We start from the raw sequence: 18,743 nt of genomic DNA on the forward strand, positions 1-18,743 counted from the left end.
TATATACAAACAAATCGCCTCCAAGTCGCCCTGTCCCCCGCCATTTCACTGCCCTGCTCCCAACTCACACCCCCCTCTCTCATATACCTCTCCACTCCATCCCTCCATCTGTATATATATATATATATATATATATATATATATATATATATATACCGGTATATATATATGGATATAATCAGTAATGATGTAAAAATATTTCATAATATGCTAGCAAATATCTAAATTTGAGCTGACCTGTTAGTCCATTATCAAGGAGCTGTATGGTGGTGGGTGGGTGGTGTGTGCCGTTGGTGGTGTAGCCATGGCGTGAGATGGTGGCACTGACTGTGGCTCCCTCAACTCCTGCCACACCAGCCAACACCTCACAGTACAGTGCCAGAGGCCGAGAGATATCACTGGCATTGACCACTCCATGGGCATGACTGGTCCACGCACGCACATTGACCCTGGGGGCGGTGGGACGGGCGCGGGGGCGAGATGTCACCTGGACAAACAGAGCTTGGTGTGAGTCTGCCCTGTTGGTGACCTTGTACTTCCAGAGGCCTGGGGTGACCTGAGCTGCCATGAGGCGCACCATGATCATGTTCATGTTGGCATCCTCAGTCTGCATATTAGTGGTGTCAATGACTTGGTCCTGAGGGCTAACAAGGTGGATGACATTGCCTACATGGTTGATGTCATAATAGAAGATGGTGAAGACAGTGTCAGCTCCCAATCCTGGGTCAACCAGAAAGCTTCCCTCTGACATGGGCATACGACCTCCTGGATGTTGGGCTGCATGAACCTTGACTGGCAAGGCACCCCGGGGGGCCAGGCTTGCCAGTGTGTGGTAGAGGGAGTCTAGCAGGTTGTAGTACATGCTCAGCTTGGAGTCTGCTCCGATGCCCTCATCTGGCACAATGAAGGAGTGACCACCAGTATGTGTGGCCAGCATAGCCAGGCCACCATTGGGCTGGGGGTACTTCTCAGTGAGGGGGTAAATGATGGTGTGAAGAGTAACTCTAGCCTGGGCCAGCAATCTTGCTATCTCTGCTGCTTCAGTGTCTGGCACAGACCCACTACCTCCAGCCACCATCACAATATGGCCTCCTGGCCAGCCTGCTGGCAGCAAAGCCAAAGCACGGCGCACTCCACATATTACACAACGCCTGTGCTCTCCCACCTGGGAGGGGTTGCGGGGTAGGGATGAGCCAATCTTCTCACGGTTGGTGTCAGTGAGAGTGGTTAGAGGGTGCCTTGTGCCAGACACAGAGTCAAACACAACCAGACCAACATTGTAGCCATCAGGGATGTCGTAAGTCACAACCTTCCTCACAGCCTTCCTCATGAAGTCCCATCGCTTCTGCAAAACCGTAAGGCATGTCAGATATATGTACAATACAACAATAACACTCAGCTGACTACAATGCAAATATACTGTACTTGTACATTCCAGACTCTACTGTTTGTCATTACAGTATTATTTATAGAGTAATTTTGGAACAGTTTGCCATTACAGGTACTGGTATGTCTAGTGCTCACTTCTGTGAGGATAGGTGAGTGCTTATTTGATTTTTGACTAAAGCTCTGATGGCTAAGCTAAGCGATCTTACAAGTGAGGTACAGTACTGCACTATATCTATCAGTGGTACTCACATCTGTGGCAAGTTTAGTAATATGTGAAACAATGCAAAGACTCTTCATCTGCATTTCAACAGCAACATTGTATAAATCAAGTATTAAGAGAACATCAGCGGCAGATGCTTAAGTTCTGATTCTGGAAGATCCATCCTAAAGTCTATCTATCTATCTATTGCCAGACGCCTCAATCCCGTTTGGGGTGGCCACAAACAAATCGCCTCCAAGTCGCCCTGTCCCCCGCCATTTCACTGCCTTGCTCCCAACTCACACCCCCCTCTCTCATATACAGTACCTCTCCACCCCATCCCTCTACCTCATCCTCGGCCTCCCCCTCCCTCTTCCCCCCTCTACCTCACTCACATACACTCTCTTCGTCAGTCTTTCACCCTCCATCCTCTCCACATGGCCAAACCATCCTAAAGTGATTGCAGTTAAGAGACAATGGGTTGATAGCCACAATAAAATAACAAGTTCTGTTACAGAGTGCAAACGATAACACCTGGAGGGACACATAAAGGAGTACAAAGGAAAGCACATCCTCACGGGGTGGGGGAGGGGCAAGTGCTCTGCCTCACACCCCCTCCGACTTCACCCCTGCAGCAAAAAAGGGATGAGGCTATGGTGCACCTAATGTCTGATTTGACTCATATCTCTGACTGAGGTGAAAGTGATTTTGTTTTTAATGCATCAAAAACTCAGTTCTTACATCTTTCAACCTGCCAAAATCTTCTGCAGGAGAATCCTTTAATTTTTTACAATATCCAACTCAATCCCTCATCATCTTTGAACAAACTTGGGGTTTCATTCTCTTAGGATTTATCTTGGAAAGATCACATGAGGCGTCCGGTGGTAGAGGGGCGACATCACCAAACCATAATTTCGAGTAATTTCAATTCAAAGGTTATCAAAAGGTTCTGCATTTTTTTTTCTGTGGTATTGTGTACATGTTTATACTCAATGTACTCACCTTTCCTTGTAGATTTCAAATAAAATATAAAAATAATAAAGTTTTGTTGATATAAACGATTTTTTGTTGCATAAAATTCTATCCTCCATTTTATAATGGCACACAAATAAAGGAAAAATCAAAGTTTGGTAGTTTTTCTAAACATCAGTGTATACCAAAACTATGGTATGAACTATTTCCATCAATGCTAAAAAAACAATTTTTAATGAATTTTTAAAATTATTTATTATGCAAAAATGTATGCTGTCTGAGCATAATGGTCACCTAATGCCCAGAAATTATCAAAAATTTCCTGCACATTACCACCATCAATACAAGTGAAACATTTATCACGACACTGGCAGGGAGAACCAACGCATCTTGCACGAACCTGTTGCTTCCTATGGCGACTAAAGTAAGGTTCATCACTGCTTTCTTTTCTTCTTAGCTACAGCTTGTTTCCAGTTCTCAGGGCTCCTCTGCCCATTCCTAGTTATCCTTGGTAACTGCACTTCACTTTCAGTGTCACTAGAAGACATGTTGATGTGTATAAATCGTATAATAAGGCAAAATACAGCACAACATCAGTACTCCTTCCATCACACGTGAAAGTGGTGGAAAGATTGACTACAGGCGATGCTACATGGGTGCTGATTGGCTGAGCAGCAGAGTGTAAACATGGGAGTTTCAGTTGCGGTGTCCTATTGTCTAGTGGCCAGATCAAAATATCGCCCCTCTACCTTCCAGAAGCACAACCTGATAGCCAGCTTCTACTCAGATGACCCCGGGACTTCAGACCCTCAGACTGCATGTGATAAGGGTGAGTTTCACCTGCTTTTACACACTAAATCATAGAAAATGGGTCACATTTACCCCGGCAAGTGAGGACAGATAATCCAATGTTCTGCAACGTCATCCCTCTACCTCCAGACGCCTCATATTACATCTTGCAAAGTCTACTTCCAGGGGATTAGGTGTGCTAAGCCAACTCCGTGCCTTCTTTACTCCTGCACAGTTGTTGACTTTATACAGGGGCCTTATTTGTCCTTGCATAGAGTACAACTCTTATGTGTGGGAAGGCTGCCCACATACAGCTCTTCTCAATAAGGTAGAGTCAAAGGCTTTTTGTCTCATTATCTCTCCTCCTCTTCCTGGCTCCCTTCAACCTCTGTCTCTTCACTTCACTGTTGCATCTTCATCTTTTTTCTATTGCTACTTCAATGGTCACTGCTCCTTTGAACTGTCTGCTTGCATTCCTCCACCACTATGGTGGGCGTGTAGCACCCATCTAACAAAAAACTCATCCCTTTTCTGTATGACTTTCCAATGCAACAGTTAACTGTTATTCCCAGTCCTTCATGTATGCAACAGATCAACTCTGCAACTGTCTTCCTTCATCTGCATTTCTTACTGCCTATGACCTCCAGTCTTTCAAATGCAGTGTGTCCAGGCATCTTGAAGTGAATGAGAATTTGATTCTCTGTTATTTTGTTTTTATTTCTTCTTGGAGGGATCAATCTTGCAGGTTTCTTGCCTCCGATTCCTTCTTCCTTACATTTAAAAAAAAAAGGCTCCCCTGCCCACCAAACCCTCCAGCCAAAACCAGAATGAAAAAGTAGGAAGGACCACCATACAACACTGAAAAACTGCCGTGGAAATATCATAGGATACTGGGGAAAAAAAAAAAAAAATCCTACACTACCTTAATAATTATGTAAAGGAAGATTAACATTATGTGAAACACTGCTGTTGTATTTTCCACACTCTGCAAGAGGAAAAATCAGTCAGTCAGCTTAATTATTCAGCCATTAATGCATTTGACTGAGGATTAGAGGACTGATACTTATCCAATAAACTTTTAAATATTATTAGTGTATTATAGTTTACCACATTTCTAGGCAGTATGTACCATTTGTTGACAACTCTATCGAAGAAAAAAACACTTGGCTTCATTAGACTGGAAATGTTTGCTGATGATTTTATAACCATTACCTCTAGTATAATTTGACTGGTCAAAGGTGAAGTACTTGTCAACTTTCATATTGTCATGTCCCTTAAATATTTTGCGTACTTGAATCAGATCCCCTTGTAATCTTTGCTTCAATACATTAACACAGCTTTAACCCTTCTAAATGTTCCTAATATGGTTTGTTCTTTAATGTGGGTATAATTTTTGTAGCTCTTTGCTGCACTCTTATTTCCTTCTTGTCACAAGGAGACCAAAATTGAAGACTGTACTCTAAACAGGGCAGTACTGTACTAAGGAATTGTATAGGGTGAAAATGATATTTGATTTGAATTCAAAGTCTTGCAATTTATCTGACTAGTTTATTTTTACTGCTTTTGTGCATTGTGGACTTAATTTCAAGTAATTTGTTTTTATTATTTCTAATTTTTTCTTGGTTCACATTCTTTGGTAACATATTATTCATGGTGTACCTAATTTTTACATTTTTACATCCTATATTCAAAAGTGCCCTATCAAGGTTAAAATCCATTTGCTGTGTTTGAACCCAGTTAAATAATTTATTTAGATCTCTTTAAATCATCAACCTATTTTGTGTGTGTCAACCCTATTACCAACTCTGATTAGATGATGATGATGATGATGATGATGATGATGATGATGATGATGATGATGATGGTGATGATGATGTACCATCAGCAAATTTGGAGATCTTGCAATACTGTAAAGAGGGAGTCCCTGATAAACGAAAGGGTTAGGTACCTTTAAAATCTTTCGTATATAAATTTTTTGTATATTGAAGCATTTTTCCCCATAAGAAACTTAAAAAAATGAGGAGATGCGTTCCAGAAGCCCCCCAAAAACTGTCCACTAACTACTCTGTACTGTAATAGGCTGGTTGTAAGCTCTTAAATCTACAGTAGAAATGTTAATAAAGGCTAAATGAACTTTAAGAAGTTGTTTATTTATCAAATTACTGAGTAAAAAACAGAAAACGGTACTGTATAGTACAGTATATACAAGTGAGGCCTGATCTCACTCACGCCCTGGCCTTCCTTGTGCCTCTTGATAATTTTGAGCTTGCGCTCCAGTGTCAGGGTTCGGTGTAGCGTTTCTTGACAGACTCCACAGATGATGATGAAGGTGCAGGACGCTTAGGTGGCATGATGCAAGATGTGAGAGATGCAAAAGATTCTGGTACAGAAGGCATGCGCTACACAGCTGGGGAGTGGGAACAGACTGGGACAAAGTGGAGGTAGTTGCTTGCCTCACCATACATGACAGTGGCGCTGCAGTCGGTTGCATGCCAAATTTGAATCATTTTCTCATAGCACTTTTCGTACCATCGAAGCATATGCATTTTGTATAGGGGAATTTGTCCTACATTTTTCACTATCGTTACTTCGAATTTTCGTATATTGGGGTTTCGTTTAATGGGTACTCCCAGTACAAACACTCATAAGTACTGTCAAAATAAATTAGGAACAATACAAAGCCCAGAATTGAACCCAGTAGTATACTCCACTTATGACCTTCATCCAGGCTGATGAATGACTTAAGAAACTCCCAATTATCATAACTGCTGGTGGTCACTGCTTTAAGCAGGGATGGTCAAAGCTGGGCTGGGAGGCTAAAAAGCACACCAAGACCTTATCCACCAACGATGCGGTGTTTTCAAAATTAAGGCACTGTGCTTGTCATTGTAAAGCTATTTCCCAACTTTCTGAAAACACACATTACTATATTCTGAAACAAAAGAACTTACTTGCACATTCATGATGTTTGTATCCTCAACAAGAAGAACAATCCGAGGAGGTCTAGCTCTGACGTAAATGAATGACACTTCACTCTCTCTCAGTCCTCCTTCCACATTCCTGAAGTATTTGAAATACAGAGTATGAATGCTGAAACACAGTAACAGCCTAGGATTAGGAATCTTGCAACAGCAGTTTAACATGAGAAAAATGGAAACATGAAACTATTTCATGGTAGTAGGTGAGGGCACTCACCATCCACTCACTCAATATAATGCTGCTCTCGGGTGACTGCCCTTTCCTCTCTTCCTTCCTTCTTTCTTTCCTTCCTCTACTGTCGTTCCTTCATTCTTTCCTCTTCAGTATGTCTATGGGTGACTACACTGAGTGACATGCCAAATTGTTTCCTGTACACCAGGAAACTATTTACTAGGTGGTAACCTAGTAACCAAATTATGATGCTTGGTGGTTTAATAGGTAAATAAGGCGCTCCAATCGGACTGAGCCTGTGTAGGTTTATATCCAAGGAATGGCTGGGGTTTATTGCTCATGTAATGCCACTCAAGGATGAGTGAGGATGGTTACTCTCATCTTAAATATCAGGACCAACTTGCCTAGCCCCGGGCCTCTACGTTCTTCATGAGCCAAACAAGATCAGATGGTGATGATGATGAGACTATTTCAGCTTTTAATAGTTATTACACCAAGTAGATTTTTAAAGATACTGTAATTACTACTAAATGATTACCTGTTCTGTTGTGATCATTAAATGATTGTTATACTGTAGCTTTTCAGTCATCCATCACTTGTTTTTAAAGCAAATAAGCTACTGTTAGATGGTAATGGAAGCAAATGCAAAAAGAAAATAGAGTTGTGGTAGGTGGGGGCACTCACCATCCACTCACTCGATGTAGTGCTGCTCTCAGATGTCTGCCCTTTCCTCTTTTCCCTTCATTCCTTCCTTCCTCTTCTGTCTTTCTTTACTTCATTCTTTCCATGTCCATCTGCCTATGGGTGACTTTACACTCCCTCTTTTGTCTTTCTGTTCTTTATTCTTTCCTCTTTCTTCTGCCTGTGGGTGACTCAATGCCGAGTGACAAGCCGAATGATTTCTGTACACCAGGAAACCATTTACTATGCTGGGTGGTAACCATATAACCAAATTATGGCGCCTGGTGGTTTAGTGGGTAATTATGGCGCTCCAATCTGATTGAGCCAGTGAAGGTTTATATCCAAGGGATGGTTGAGGTTATTGCTCATGTAATGCCACCCAGGGATGAGTGAGGCTGGTCACTCTCATCTTAAATGTCAGGACCAACTTGCCAAGCCCTGGGCTCTCATGCTCCTCACGGGACAATGTAGGACTGGATGATGGATGGATGGATAAAAAAAACTAAACAGAGGTATTACAATGCCTACAGAATCTTCAAAATGAGTATATTTTGTTGTAATTTTGGATTACATGTATGCACAAGTAAATTGCTGCTCAGTAATGGATTGTTTAACACACCCATAGTGTTTGTTTAACACACCCATAGTGTCATCAATAGGACCTAATTACTATAATCTGAGTTAATACTTATTTAGTTAATTTTCCTGGACTCTGAAACTGAAGATGGCTATCCTGCTGATCAAATAGCTGAGTGCCTTTTCAAGCTGCTGTGCTTTATTACTTATTGCTGTTATAATAATGCAACTTTCATATCACATAAACTAGTCAAGGAAGCAAGGCTGGAATAATGCAATACAGAGTTACTGGGAGGTACAGAGACATGCTGTATTACTGTGATGGTTCAGCTATATGGAGAGAATGGAGTGACAACCTAAAGGAGTGAGATGACTGTACAGGTCATGGGAGAAGAATTCAAAGCACAAAGTACAGTGATAAGGGAATGTATGAAGAAGGATGCTGTGTTATGGGAAGAAGGGTTGTTACTGAGTTTGAAGAAAAATCCTGAATATTCCTTTGCTGCTGCCACTCCAAATGGGATGCAGCAGTGAGCAACAGGTGGACAGACACATACGGAGACAGATAGATAAATGGACAGACAACTGAACATGTTGAGAGACAGGACAGACAGATAGCTAAATAGAAAGGGTGAGATAGATACAAAATGACAGACACACAGAGTACCAACACCCAAGATTTTTACACACCTGTTGTTTTGAAAGTCCGGACTGGCTCTCATCACTTCCCACACAGACTTGCCATTGCACAGAAGGTTGTGTCGTGTGGGAGCATCACGGTTGTGGCTGCCTTCATCACACAAATCCCTAACCTGAAAAATTAACAATCTAAATTAGTACTTTCTTTGTTAATCTTCTTTAAATGATGATGGCTTTACCACCATTTTCTATATTGTATTGCCTGGTGATTTTACTGAGTGTGGGTGCATTGTAATTGTGCTTGCCTTCATTGCCCACTTCCCTAACCTGCAATTAACAAACCAGATGAGTACTGTGCTGTTATGTCAGGGCAATGATTGTACTATCTGAGCTAGATAACAATATATTTTTGTATTATTTTTTACTGTAATGATTCATTACTGAAGCAAGTTTTACAGAGATCTCTCATTGTGAAGGGCTTAGCATCCTTGTGCCTTCCTCACATTCACACCACTCCAGGTACCCACATTCTATGTTCCAGATCTCTTCAATTTTCTTTTGTTCTCCTCTTGATGCCCTTAATCTGCCCATCCCAAATCTCCTCTTCTCTCCTGAACAATATTCATTTCATTCCATCCATACCATACCACTTCATTTTTCTCTCACTTTGGTGTACTCCCATGCCCAACTTCAGCACATTCCCTCCTTCCCCTTCACACCTTCAGCCTCATCCTACAATACCCTTTCCCTTCCTAGCCTCTCTCCAGACCTCCCCTTTCCCTCCAAATTCCTTTTCACTTCTCCCCTTTCCCCCAGAAAATCCATTTCAGCCTTCCCCTTTCCCTCCAAAATCAACTCCACCCATTCCAACTCTCTCCACCCCCCCCACATTCCATTTTCATAACTTTCTTTGTCCCTCAAATACATTCTGACCCTTCCTTTTCCTTCCAAATCAACTTCACCTCTTCCCTCTCCCTCCTCTCTCTCCATCTTCCCTTCAAAATCCACATGATCCTTTCCCATCCCCCTTTTCACTCTTCCCTACAAAATCCTGTTTGCTCCATCCCTTACCTTTCCATTTTTTCGATCCTTTCCCACACCCCCTTTTCACTCTTCCCTACAAAATCCAGTTTGCTCCATCCCATACCTTTCCATTTTCCCTATCCTCCAAACCCATTTCCACTTCTTCCTTTGCACCCCAGAAATCATTCTACCCCACCCATTCCTCTTTAAATTTACTTCCAACCCTTCTTTCCACAATTTACACCCCTCTCCTTTCCCCCCAGTACCTACCCCAGCCTTTCTCTTTTCTTCCCCACCCTTCCTTTCCCCTCCTCCCAATCAAAGGAGCCTGCACGCTTAGCATAACTCACAGCAGGACAAAGGATGGGGCTGGCAGGGACAATTATATTCAGCAGGGACTAGATCTTTAATATTCCTATGAAGAGGTCTACAAGGGTGCTGAATAGTTTTGATATTTGATTTACTTATTTATCATCATCATCATCACCATCAAGCAATGACACATCCTACATTATCTCCTTTGAGATGTAAATTAAAGCCCTTGACTATGCTAGCAGAAAATTTAACGGTTGATCGCCAGGTTACACCTTTGGTGCCATTACATGACATCTCCCGTCACTCTTTGCACACTCAACCCTTTTAGCAGGAGCTGTCATTTTCATTTCCAGATTAATACCTCTAAGACGCTCAGGCCTGAACCAAAAGCACCTTCCGATTTCACTATTGCTCTGAATGGCTGGAGCTTACTGCTGTGGGGATGTTTGCCAGTGCTGATGTGGTACTGCTATGGGGATGTTTGCCAGTGCTGATGTGGTAGTGTTGGCTAGACTGCCAATGTGGATGTGTAAACTATTCCTCAAAAATCACCTCACTCAGAACCTATACAACGAGAATGTTTTTTGGAATTCCAGGATGATGAATGTGGTAAATGGTCTGGCTGAAAAATCTACTTTGCACAATTCCTATTCATATATTCAGAAGTGAAGAAATTAATCTGGAGGTGGCAAAAATAAAGAATAAACAACATCACTGGCATGATGGGGGACTAATTATTGGCATGCTCACTGTGTGACCTGTGATGTGAGAAGAAACATCACAAGGGTTGAGAAATGGACATGTGGGCAAGGGAATGGATGGGATAGGGTGAAACATTGGCAAGCAGTGGGGTTGGGACAAGAATGTGTACCCAGTGAAAATGGGTGCTGTAGTGGATTCCCCCCCCCCCCAGACTCTGGGCATAGACCTCACAGCCTGCTCCCAAGGCCCAGTAGTCCTCCTACATACCATACCCCTCTACATGTGCAGTGAAGTTTATAAAAAATATCCTCCATGTGTAGCATGAGGACAGTGAAGGTCTTAAAAAAAATATATAAATACAGTATCCTCCAACAGTAAAGATGCTGGAGGTGGAGAAAATTAACTGATAGTGGGGGATGAATAAATGGAAGGATGAGGTGGAACTGTCGTGGGGGATATGTAGTCACAAAAGGGTACCAAATGAAAATAGATAATGTACAGGTAATAGTTTGAATGCTCTTTCAGAGTTTTCTCCAACAAGGACAATAACAAAAGAAAAACAAATTCCTGTTGCTCTCATTAGCCTGGCATCTTGCAATGTGAGTAAAATGGAGGAAGCAACTCTGACTTCTCTGATTTATGTCTATGAAAGGTTCCAATTGTTTCCCCAGTCTTTCCATCACAAGTGTATAAAGGACATTGTTAGTATGACCATGATGATAACTGTGTACAGTCATAGATAATTATTTTTTGTCACAGTATTCGTAGAGACCTGTAGCAAACAAGGGTGGGACTTGATTTGACTCACTGTCGGTTGTCATCACTCTTAACTGCTTTGTTTTTAATGGCTGGTTGATCCTACACACTACTAAAGCATCCATGTGTTTTTAACCTGCCATACTAATGACAGTGTTAGTGTTTATGATAAACCATATTGTTGTTGGCTTTGGAGATAGTCATACCATTCTTAAGTGATTTATTCTACATACAGTAAACTCTCAATTATCCGTCACTGCAATATCTGGTCCAATGCAATATCTGGTGTTGCTGGCTCGGCTCTAGCAAGGCAATATCTGGCGAAATTATGCAATATCTGGTGCCGAAATGGGACATAACTGGCGGTTCTATGCAATATCCAATGCTGAGGTGTATCAACCAGCTCCTAAACAGTAGCCAACTGATATACTGTATGCTAAATTTTCATCTTTTACCCATGGGAAAGTTTTTAGGATAGGTTCAAGATGGCTAATATCGCAACATCCAGCTCGATGCCAAATATTGAGCCAATGGGGGGTACTATGTTATATCTGGCATTTTGCTTTAAACAGCGTAAGGCTTGGCTGAATTATGCCGGATAAATGAGAGTTTACTGTACTGGCCTACCCCTTAATATTCTCCAGTTTGTCTTTGACACCTTTAACCCTGGAATATGCTGTATCAGTATCATACAAGAGAATATTGAGGTTTAATAAGCAAACTAATCAATAAAGAAAAGGCGCTACTGCTGTACAGTATTTGGTCTCATTACTGATACATTAAGCAAACATCTCAGTATAATCTTGCAAGTTATTCATGGAGCTGTGTCGATATTCAAACAATATAAATAACACAAAAGAGAATGTTAAAGTGCCATATGCTAAATAATTCGCATAAGAAGTGCTACGAAACCTTCCATTCCACAACTTTGTAATGCTAGCTGTTAACGACTTATCATAGAGGATGAAGTTTTTGCATCTTGGTTAGCTACTGTATAAGAGCTTTGTGACATTTGTACCCATGCAGCATCATTACATGTGTACTCCCTGCCCTCCAGGTTCAGTACACACTGATCAGCATTCCAGTCCTACATAGGTCAGCCTAGCATTCATAACTAGGAGCCAAATTTTACCTTTAGTCAGGTCCCTCGCCCCCAAATACAGTGATATGCTTTTGATAGTCTTGCTGCCTGCAGATGATTTTTCTCAGCTTAACAGAAACTTTTCAAATTGGTGGGGTTGGTTATATTAATCTGTTCAAAGAGCGAAATTTCAGATGACAATAAAATCATATGGAGGCACGAATACCAGTGATGATAAAAATAGTAATAGTAATAATAAGGAAAAGCATTCAGGAGTCAAATGCTCCCGCCAAAATATGCTGTTGGCCAAGTTACAGGCTACTTACAAACCAAATGTGAAGATATTTTGCAAAACTCAACAGAATCCAGTCACCGTGTTTCACGAAAAGCCAATCCATATTAAAGAAACTAGTTGACCATTGGAAGCTATTTTAGTGACCTTGACCTTGACCCCGAGTGACCATTTTCAAACTCGACCAAGACTTTGGCAATATCTTGATACCTTGAAGGTTTCATGTTGATAGTTCAAGCCGTTCATGAGATACAATGGTAACACACACACACACACACACACACACACACACACACTAGCAGAAACATTATTGCTCAGCCTTGCTAAAGGTGGGTAATAATAATAATAATAATATAATAATAATAATAATATAATAATAATAATAATAATAATAATAATAATAATAACAACAGATACAAATGAAGAAAAAGTATTCGGGAGCTGAATACTAATAGCCTGCCAGAGTATGCTGTTGGCCAAGTCCAAGATTTAGGCCATATCTTGATACCCTGGAGGTTTCAAGTTGATAGCTCTAGCCGTTCATGAGATACAAAGGCGGGCGATAAAAACTAGTTGACCTTTGGCAGTAATTCTGGTGACCTTGACCTTGACCCCGAGTACCCATTTTTGAACTCGGCCAAGATTTTCGTCATACCTTGATATCCTGGTTTCATGTTGATTGCTCAAGTCGTTCATGAGGTATAAGGGGAACACACACACACACACACACACACACACACACACACACACACACACACTGGCAAAAACGTTATTGCTCCGCTTTCTAAAGGCAGGCGATGAAAACTTCCTTACCAGTTTATTTCTGTATATGGCACATCCATATAAGCAGTCAAAGTTGTAAGTTACCCCTTTAGGAACATTTTTTGTCATTAAGTTCACAGATTAGCGAATAACTGTCTGCTAGGTTCTGTAGCCATCCTGAAGGCTGATTTGCCAGTTTTGCCCATTCTACGGTTCCAGTTGTACGGAATGCATGACATACCGGTACTGTAGTATACCTTTGAGCTACAAAGAGGACAACCAGTATTCTGCATGATTTGTGAATTTACTCGATATTACAAAGATGTTAACGGCATATGAGATGACCAAGTTGTAAAATACATCATATATCACAGAGATGTGCTAGGGAGAATATTGTGTCGTATTCTAAGGTTGTGGAGATTGTGTAGCACCACTTAGAAATTTATTCCTTTCATTACACCTCAGTATCTTTGTTACTGATGCAAACTATGTTGATTTTAAAAACGATATAAATAACATACAAAAGATTATGGTTTAATAAGCAAAGCAATTCACTATGGAAGATGAATTACAAACAATCGTAAGTTAACATGTATAACTGTATTCTACAATAGGGTGATTATCAAAGAGAAAATAAATTGGCCAAGAAGGTGCAGTAGGTGGAAAAGTCACAATACCATCTAGCTGTATGGTGTAAGTTACTTGCTATTGTTGGGGTTGTGTGTTTTTGTTGGCTTATTTACGCACCCCCAACATTGCTGTGTAGCAAGAATTCCTCCCCCCACCCCCATCCCGCCACACTGAAGGCTGCGGTGACCTCGTAAATTTGGGTCATACTCATGATAATTTGAGGTGCCAATTACTGGAAGGCCAACATGACGTGCTGCCTCCCTCACCTTGCGAACCAACCTCACCTTTACACTCAAGTCTCACAAACACATCCTCACATCCTACCAGTACCTCACAAACACAACTTCACACCTTACCAGCCTCACAAACATTTTCACACCCTACTAGCCCCAAAACACATCTTCACACCCTGCCATACTCAAAACACACCTTCACACTCTCCCATACCATTACTATTGCGTTATTACCCTCACTCTTACACACCCTGTCAATCTCACAAACCTACCCACCTCAAATACCTTCATCTTCACATCCTAAGAACTTCACGTACCTCATTTCTCAAATCCTACCCCCACCTCCATCCCCCCCACACACTCTACGAACCTCACAAACCCTTACTCTAGCACCAAACAAACCTTACACACGGTCACCCTCACATCCTGTCAACATCACACACCCAATCAATCTCACACACTCACCCTCACACCCATCATCCTCACACTCACCCTCATCCTCACACCCTACGAAGCTCACACCTTTGCACCGTACCAACTTCTCATACTCACGCTCACTTCTTGCTTCGCTATCTTTACTTCCTGCTCAGAATTTGATGACTTAGTATTCTCTGTAACAGACAACCTTGAACGAACCATCAGGTCTTACTGTTTCCTTTCCCATTGTACTTTTACTTGTATGTACCTTTATGCATCCTACCATCACCTGTCCTTACACTCTACCATCCACTCTCACACCCAAGTACTCTCATCCTTACACACACACACTGCCATCCTCACTTTCACACCCTTCTACCTCAACCATCGCACTCGGGCACTATAATAATCTTCAAAGGAAAATCATACGTGTATAAATAAATAAATAAAAATAAAACCAACGTAAGAACACCGACCACAACCATACCCTTATAACTTGCAGACCAGATCACTCGGTAAAAATGACTTAAAAATCTCATCGTGTTTTAATACCGGTCCAATTAGAAACCGTGGAGAGAGAGAGAGAGAGAGAGAGAGAGAGAGAGAGAGAGAGAGAGAGAGAATCTATGACGGCAGCCGCGACCCCTACTAATACCCACTCATGTTAAGGGGTGTAAGGGAAAGTCAATGCCACCACAGGGCTGCAATGCGGGGTGTTGGAAGTATGGGGGAGAGGTAGAGGGGGGAGCTGGTAAGGGGAGCAGGGGGTGATGAGGGAAGGAGGCAGAGGGTGTAAGGGAACGTGTTCCGACGCACTGCAGCCCTGTGGTGACACTGACTTTCTCTTACACCCTGGTCAAGGACTATGTGCCGCGACTGTACCTGAAATCATGGTTTGCCGAAGAAATCGTGGTAACCGCCCCCGAAACCGTGGTAGCCGCAGAGGATTTCGTGGGCAAAACTGGATTCGGTTCAAATTCATTCCTGCCGACGATTTCAGGTACAAAAAGTTTTCCCTGATACCAGAGCGAGCTGAATGGAGAACTTGGAGGCTATACTGCAGTATTTTGTTTATTTTTCAAATTATTACTTTCCATTATATATATTATTAATTATGAAAGCTTAAATAACCTTTTATATCGTTCACGGGTGAAATATCGATGTCGATATTGTTTACATTGGGGAGCGGACACAGCACATCACGCTGGGTGAAGAATTGTAGGAATCTCGCCATTCATTCAACACTGTAGATATGATGGCATCTGCGCAGATAGTATGGAAAACGGCTGCTGATATCGCCCTCATTGAAAAAATAAGGCCATTCCCTTGTCACGAGAAGGCGGCTCCGCAGCCGCCTTCTCGTGGTTTTGGCCGCCGCCGCTTCTTTCTTCTCAAGTGTCACCACTGCAAGAGCCAATGCAGCAATCACTCTCCCCTCAGCAAATTCAAGAAAAGCCATGTAGCATTTGATACGTGTGACTCGTATGAGACGGTGGAACAGACTCCGGTGTGCTTGGTTTACATTTTGGCCGACCGTCGGCAGCGTTCGAGGAACGTGTGTGATAGGGCTTGTGCCTGGTTCCAGCCAATGGTTCAAGCAAACCACGAACGCGTTCCATCGGCAAACCATGATTTCAAGTACCGTGTGATACCCCCTTTACGGAGAAGTCACGAAGATTGGCCAATTAATGTGCGACCCCAGTCTAAGGTTTTCCATCTCCGCCATTTTGTATCAACTCACCCTACACCTGTTATTTTGGATCAACTCTTACCTTTCATCGCCATTCTAGATAGACTTTTACTACCCTTCATCTCCGCCATTTGGGATCAGTTCTAAACCTTCATCTCCGCCATTTTGAATAAACTCCTGCTCTACTTCTCCGTCAATTTAGATCGTCTTCCCTACATCACCATTTTAGATCAACTACATATATCAACTTTTGCATTAACTTTTTCCCTACATTTCCGCCATTCTGCATAAGCTTTTACATGTTTCCTCTGAATAAACACATACCGTAAACGAGCACTGCTGCTCCCACTCACCTCCCTTCACAATATGCCGTTGCAAATAAAGCAGACAAAAAATCAAATGAAAAGAGAGAGAGAGAGAGAGAGAGAGAGAGAGAGAGAGAGAGAGAGAGAGAGAGAGAGAGAGTGTTGTCAACATTCAGTAAAAACTGGCACTCACCGTCTCCAGCTCCGGGAAGGCCAGAAATGATGACGATATTCCCGGGTCATCCTCCTTCCTGAGACTGAAGGCACACGACAGGTTACCGGGGTGGCACTGTGAATTGGGCGGCACTGGGAGGTTGGCACAGGTGTTGGGGCGCCAGGTAGCATCGGGGGCTAGGTAGTGGGGCGGATGTACAGGGTTACCGGTGTGACCCTGCTCCTCGAACACACCATACCGGTACTGCAGCCAAGCGCGGGCCAGAAGACGACCTGAAAGTGATAAGACTCAGTAAGATTTTATCAGACTTATTTATTCTCTCTCTCTCTCTCTCTCTCTCTCTCACACACACACACACACACACACACACACACACACACACACACACACACACACACACACACACACACACACACACACACACACACACACACACACACACACACACACACACACAGCCAGAAGTCAATCGCCTCACTCAAAATCCATCGTACACCTCACTACCTCACTCCCCACCAGGGCACATCTCCCAGCACCATCACACGGTCCTTTTGTCTCACTAATGTCCCTCCCTGGACAATTAATGATCACTAACAGGCAGTCGTGTGCCGGGACGGGAAACTGGTGGCTTGTGGGGGCCCCCCCATGTCAGGTCCCGTTATAGGCTAGTCCCTCCCTTAACCCAACAACCTTACCCCCTCCACCTCCCCACTTCCCATCTCACGTTTTTTTTCTTTTAATCCTAACCCAGCATAACCCCCATTCCCTCTCCTCTTCCCATCTTCTCTTGTCTTTCTTTTTATCCTAACCCAGCGTAACACCTCCTCCCATCTTTCCCTCTACTCTCGTTTTCTTTTTTTCGTTCTTTCCTATCTCGTTCTCTTTCTTTTTATCATATATCTCTCGCTTTCTTTTCTTCGTTATTTCCTATCTCGTTCTCTTTCTTTTTATCATATTCGTGCACTAACCTCCCCTACTTCACACTTCTGTCTTGTGTCCTGTTCATACCACCTTTCGTTTTTTTTCTTAATTGATCCTAATTCCCTTTCGCTATACTGCCTCATCCTATTTGTGCCCTTTATTACCCAGTCACCCTTTCTTTTTTCCTGTTCGTTTCCTAACGTAATCTTTGCTCGGTTTCTCTTATATTTATCTTCTTGTCCTGGTCTCTCTCTCTCTCTCTCTCTCACTCTCTCTCTCTCTCTCTCTCTCTCTCTCTCTCTCTCTCTCTCTCCTGCAACAAAGGAATACTTTTTTTCTATTAATTTTATGGCTAGAACACCTTACTGGGATACCTGAGTGTCTGATCCCCTCTCCCCTCTATCTCTCATTACACCTACCATTTTTGTCCTTCCATGATTCTCTCTCTCTCTCTCTCTCTCTCTCTCTCTCTCTCTCTCTCTCACACACACACACACACACACACACACACACCTACCCCCCCCCCCGTCACATGGCCATTGTGGGGGCGTTGGGTTGTCAAGGAGTGAATGGTGGGGGGGGGATTTGGATGGGGAAGGAGGAGCAGGATCAAGCCCTAAAAAGGGCTAAGAAGGGCTGACAAAGGACTGAGGAAGAGAAATAAAAGACTGACGAGGGCTAGAGAGGGCTGAGAGGGGATGAGAAAGGTAAACCATGTCTGAGAATGATCTAGGATGGGCCAAAAAGGGTGGTAAAGGGCTCAAAAAAGTTGAAAACGGACAAGAAGCACCGAAAGCGAGTGGAAGGCCTGAAAAAAGCAAAAAAATTGACTGAGAATGTGCTGACAAAAGGCTGGAAATTGCTAAGAATATGCTGATATGCTGATTTGGGCTTGAAAAGGTCTAAGAAGGCTAAAAGTGGCTGAGGGATGGAGACGTGAGGTGGAAGAGCTGTAATGGGCTGAAGATGGGTGGCTAAGAAAGAGCTGAGAATGGCTGGGAAGTAGACTGGGTAAAGCTGAGAATAAGGAGGGTGAGAGGGAAAAT

At 42.6% G+C, this 18,743-nt stretch overlaps 1 protein-coding gene across 1 annotated transcript in view; it reads right to left on the minus strand.

Annotated features, from left to right (window-relative positions):
• Positions 1-18,743, minus strand: part of LOC145401890 (calcium-activated chloride channel regulator 1-like) — a 106,410-nt gene that overhangs the window by 16,804 nt on the left and 70,863 nt on the right. The window contains exons 3-7 of the mRNA XM_080273998.1: positions 16,795-17,048; positions 8,447-8,568; positions 6,301-6,409; positions 3,401-3,403; positions 238-1,345 (exon numbers count right to left, since the gene is read on the minus strand). Of these exons, the coding sequence (XP_080130124.1) occupies positions 238-1,345; positions 3,401-3,403; positions 6,301-6,409; positions 8,447-8,568; positions 16,795-17,048 (1,596 nt within the window). The remainder of the gene's footprint in view (positions 1-237; positions 1,346-3,400; positions 3,404-6,300; positions 6,410-8,446; positions 8,569-16,794; positions 17,049-18,743) is intronic.

This window comes from Coenobita brevimanus, chromosome 57 (assembly GCF_032717465.1).
Source record: "Coenobita brevimanus isolate Jiangsu-jjx chromosome 57, ASM3271746v2, whole genome shotgun sequence".
Classification (NCBI taxonomy): Eukaryota; Metazoa; Arthropoda; class Malacostraca; order Decapoda; family Coenobitidae; genus Coenobita; species Coenobita brevimanus.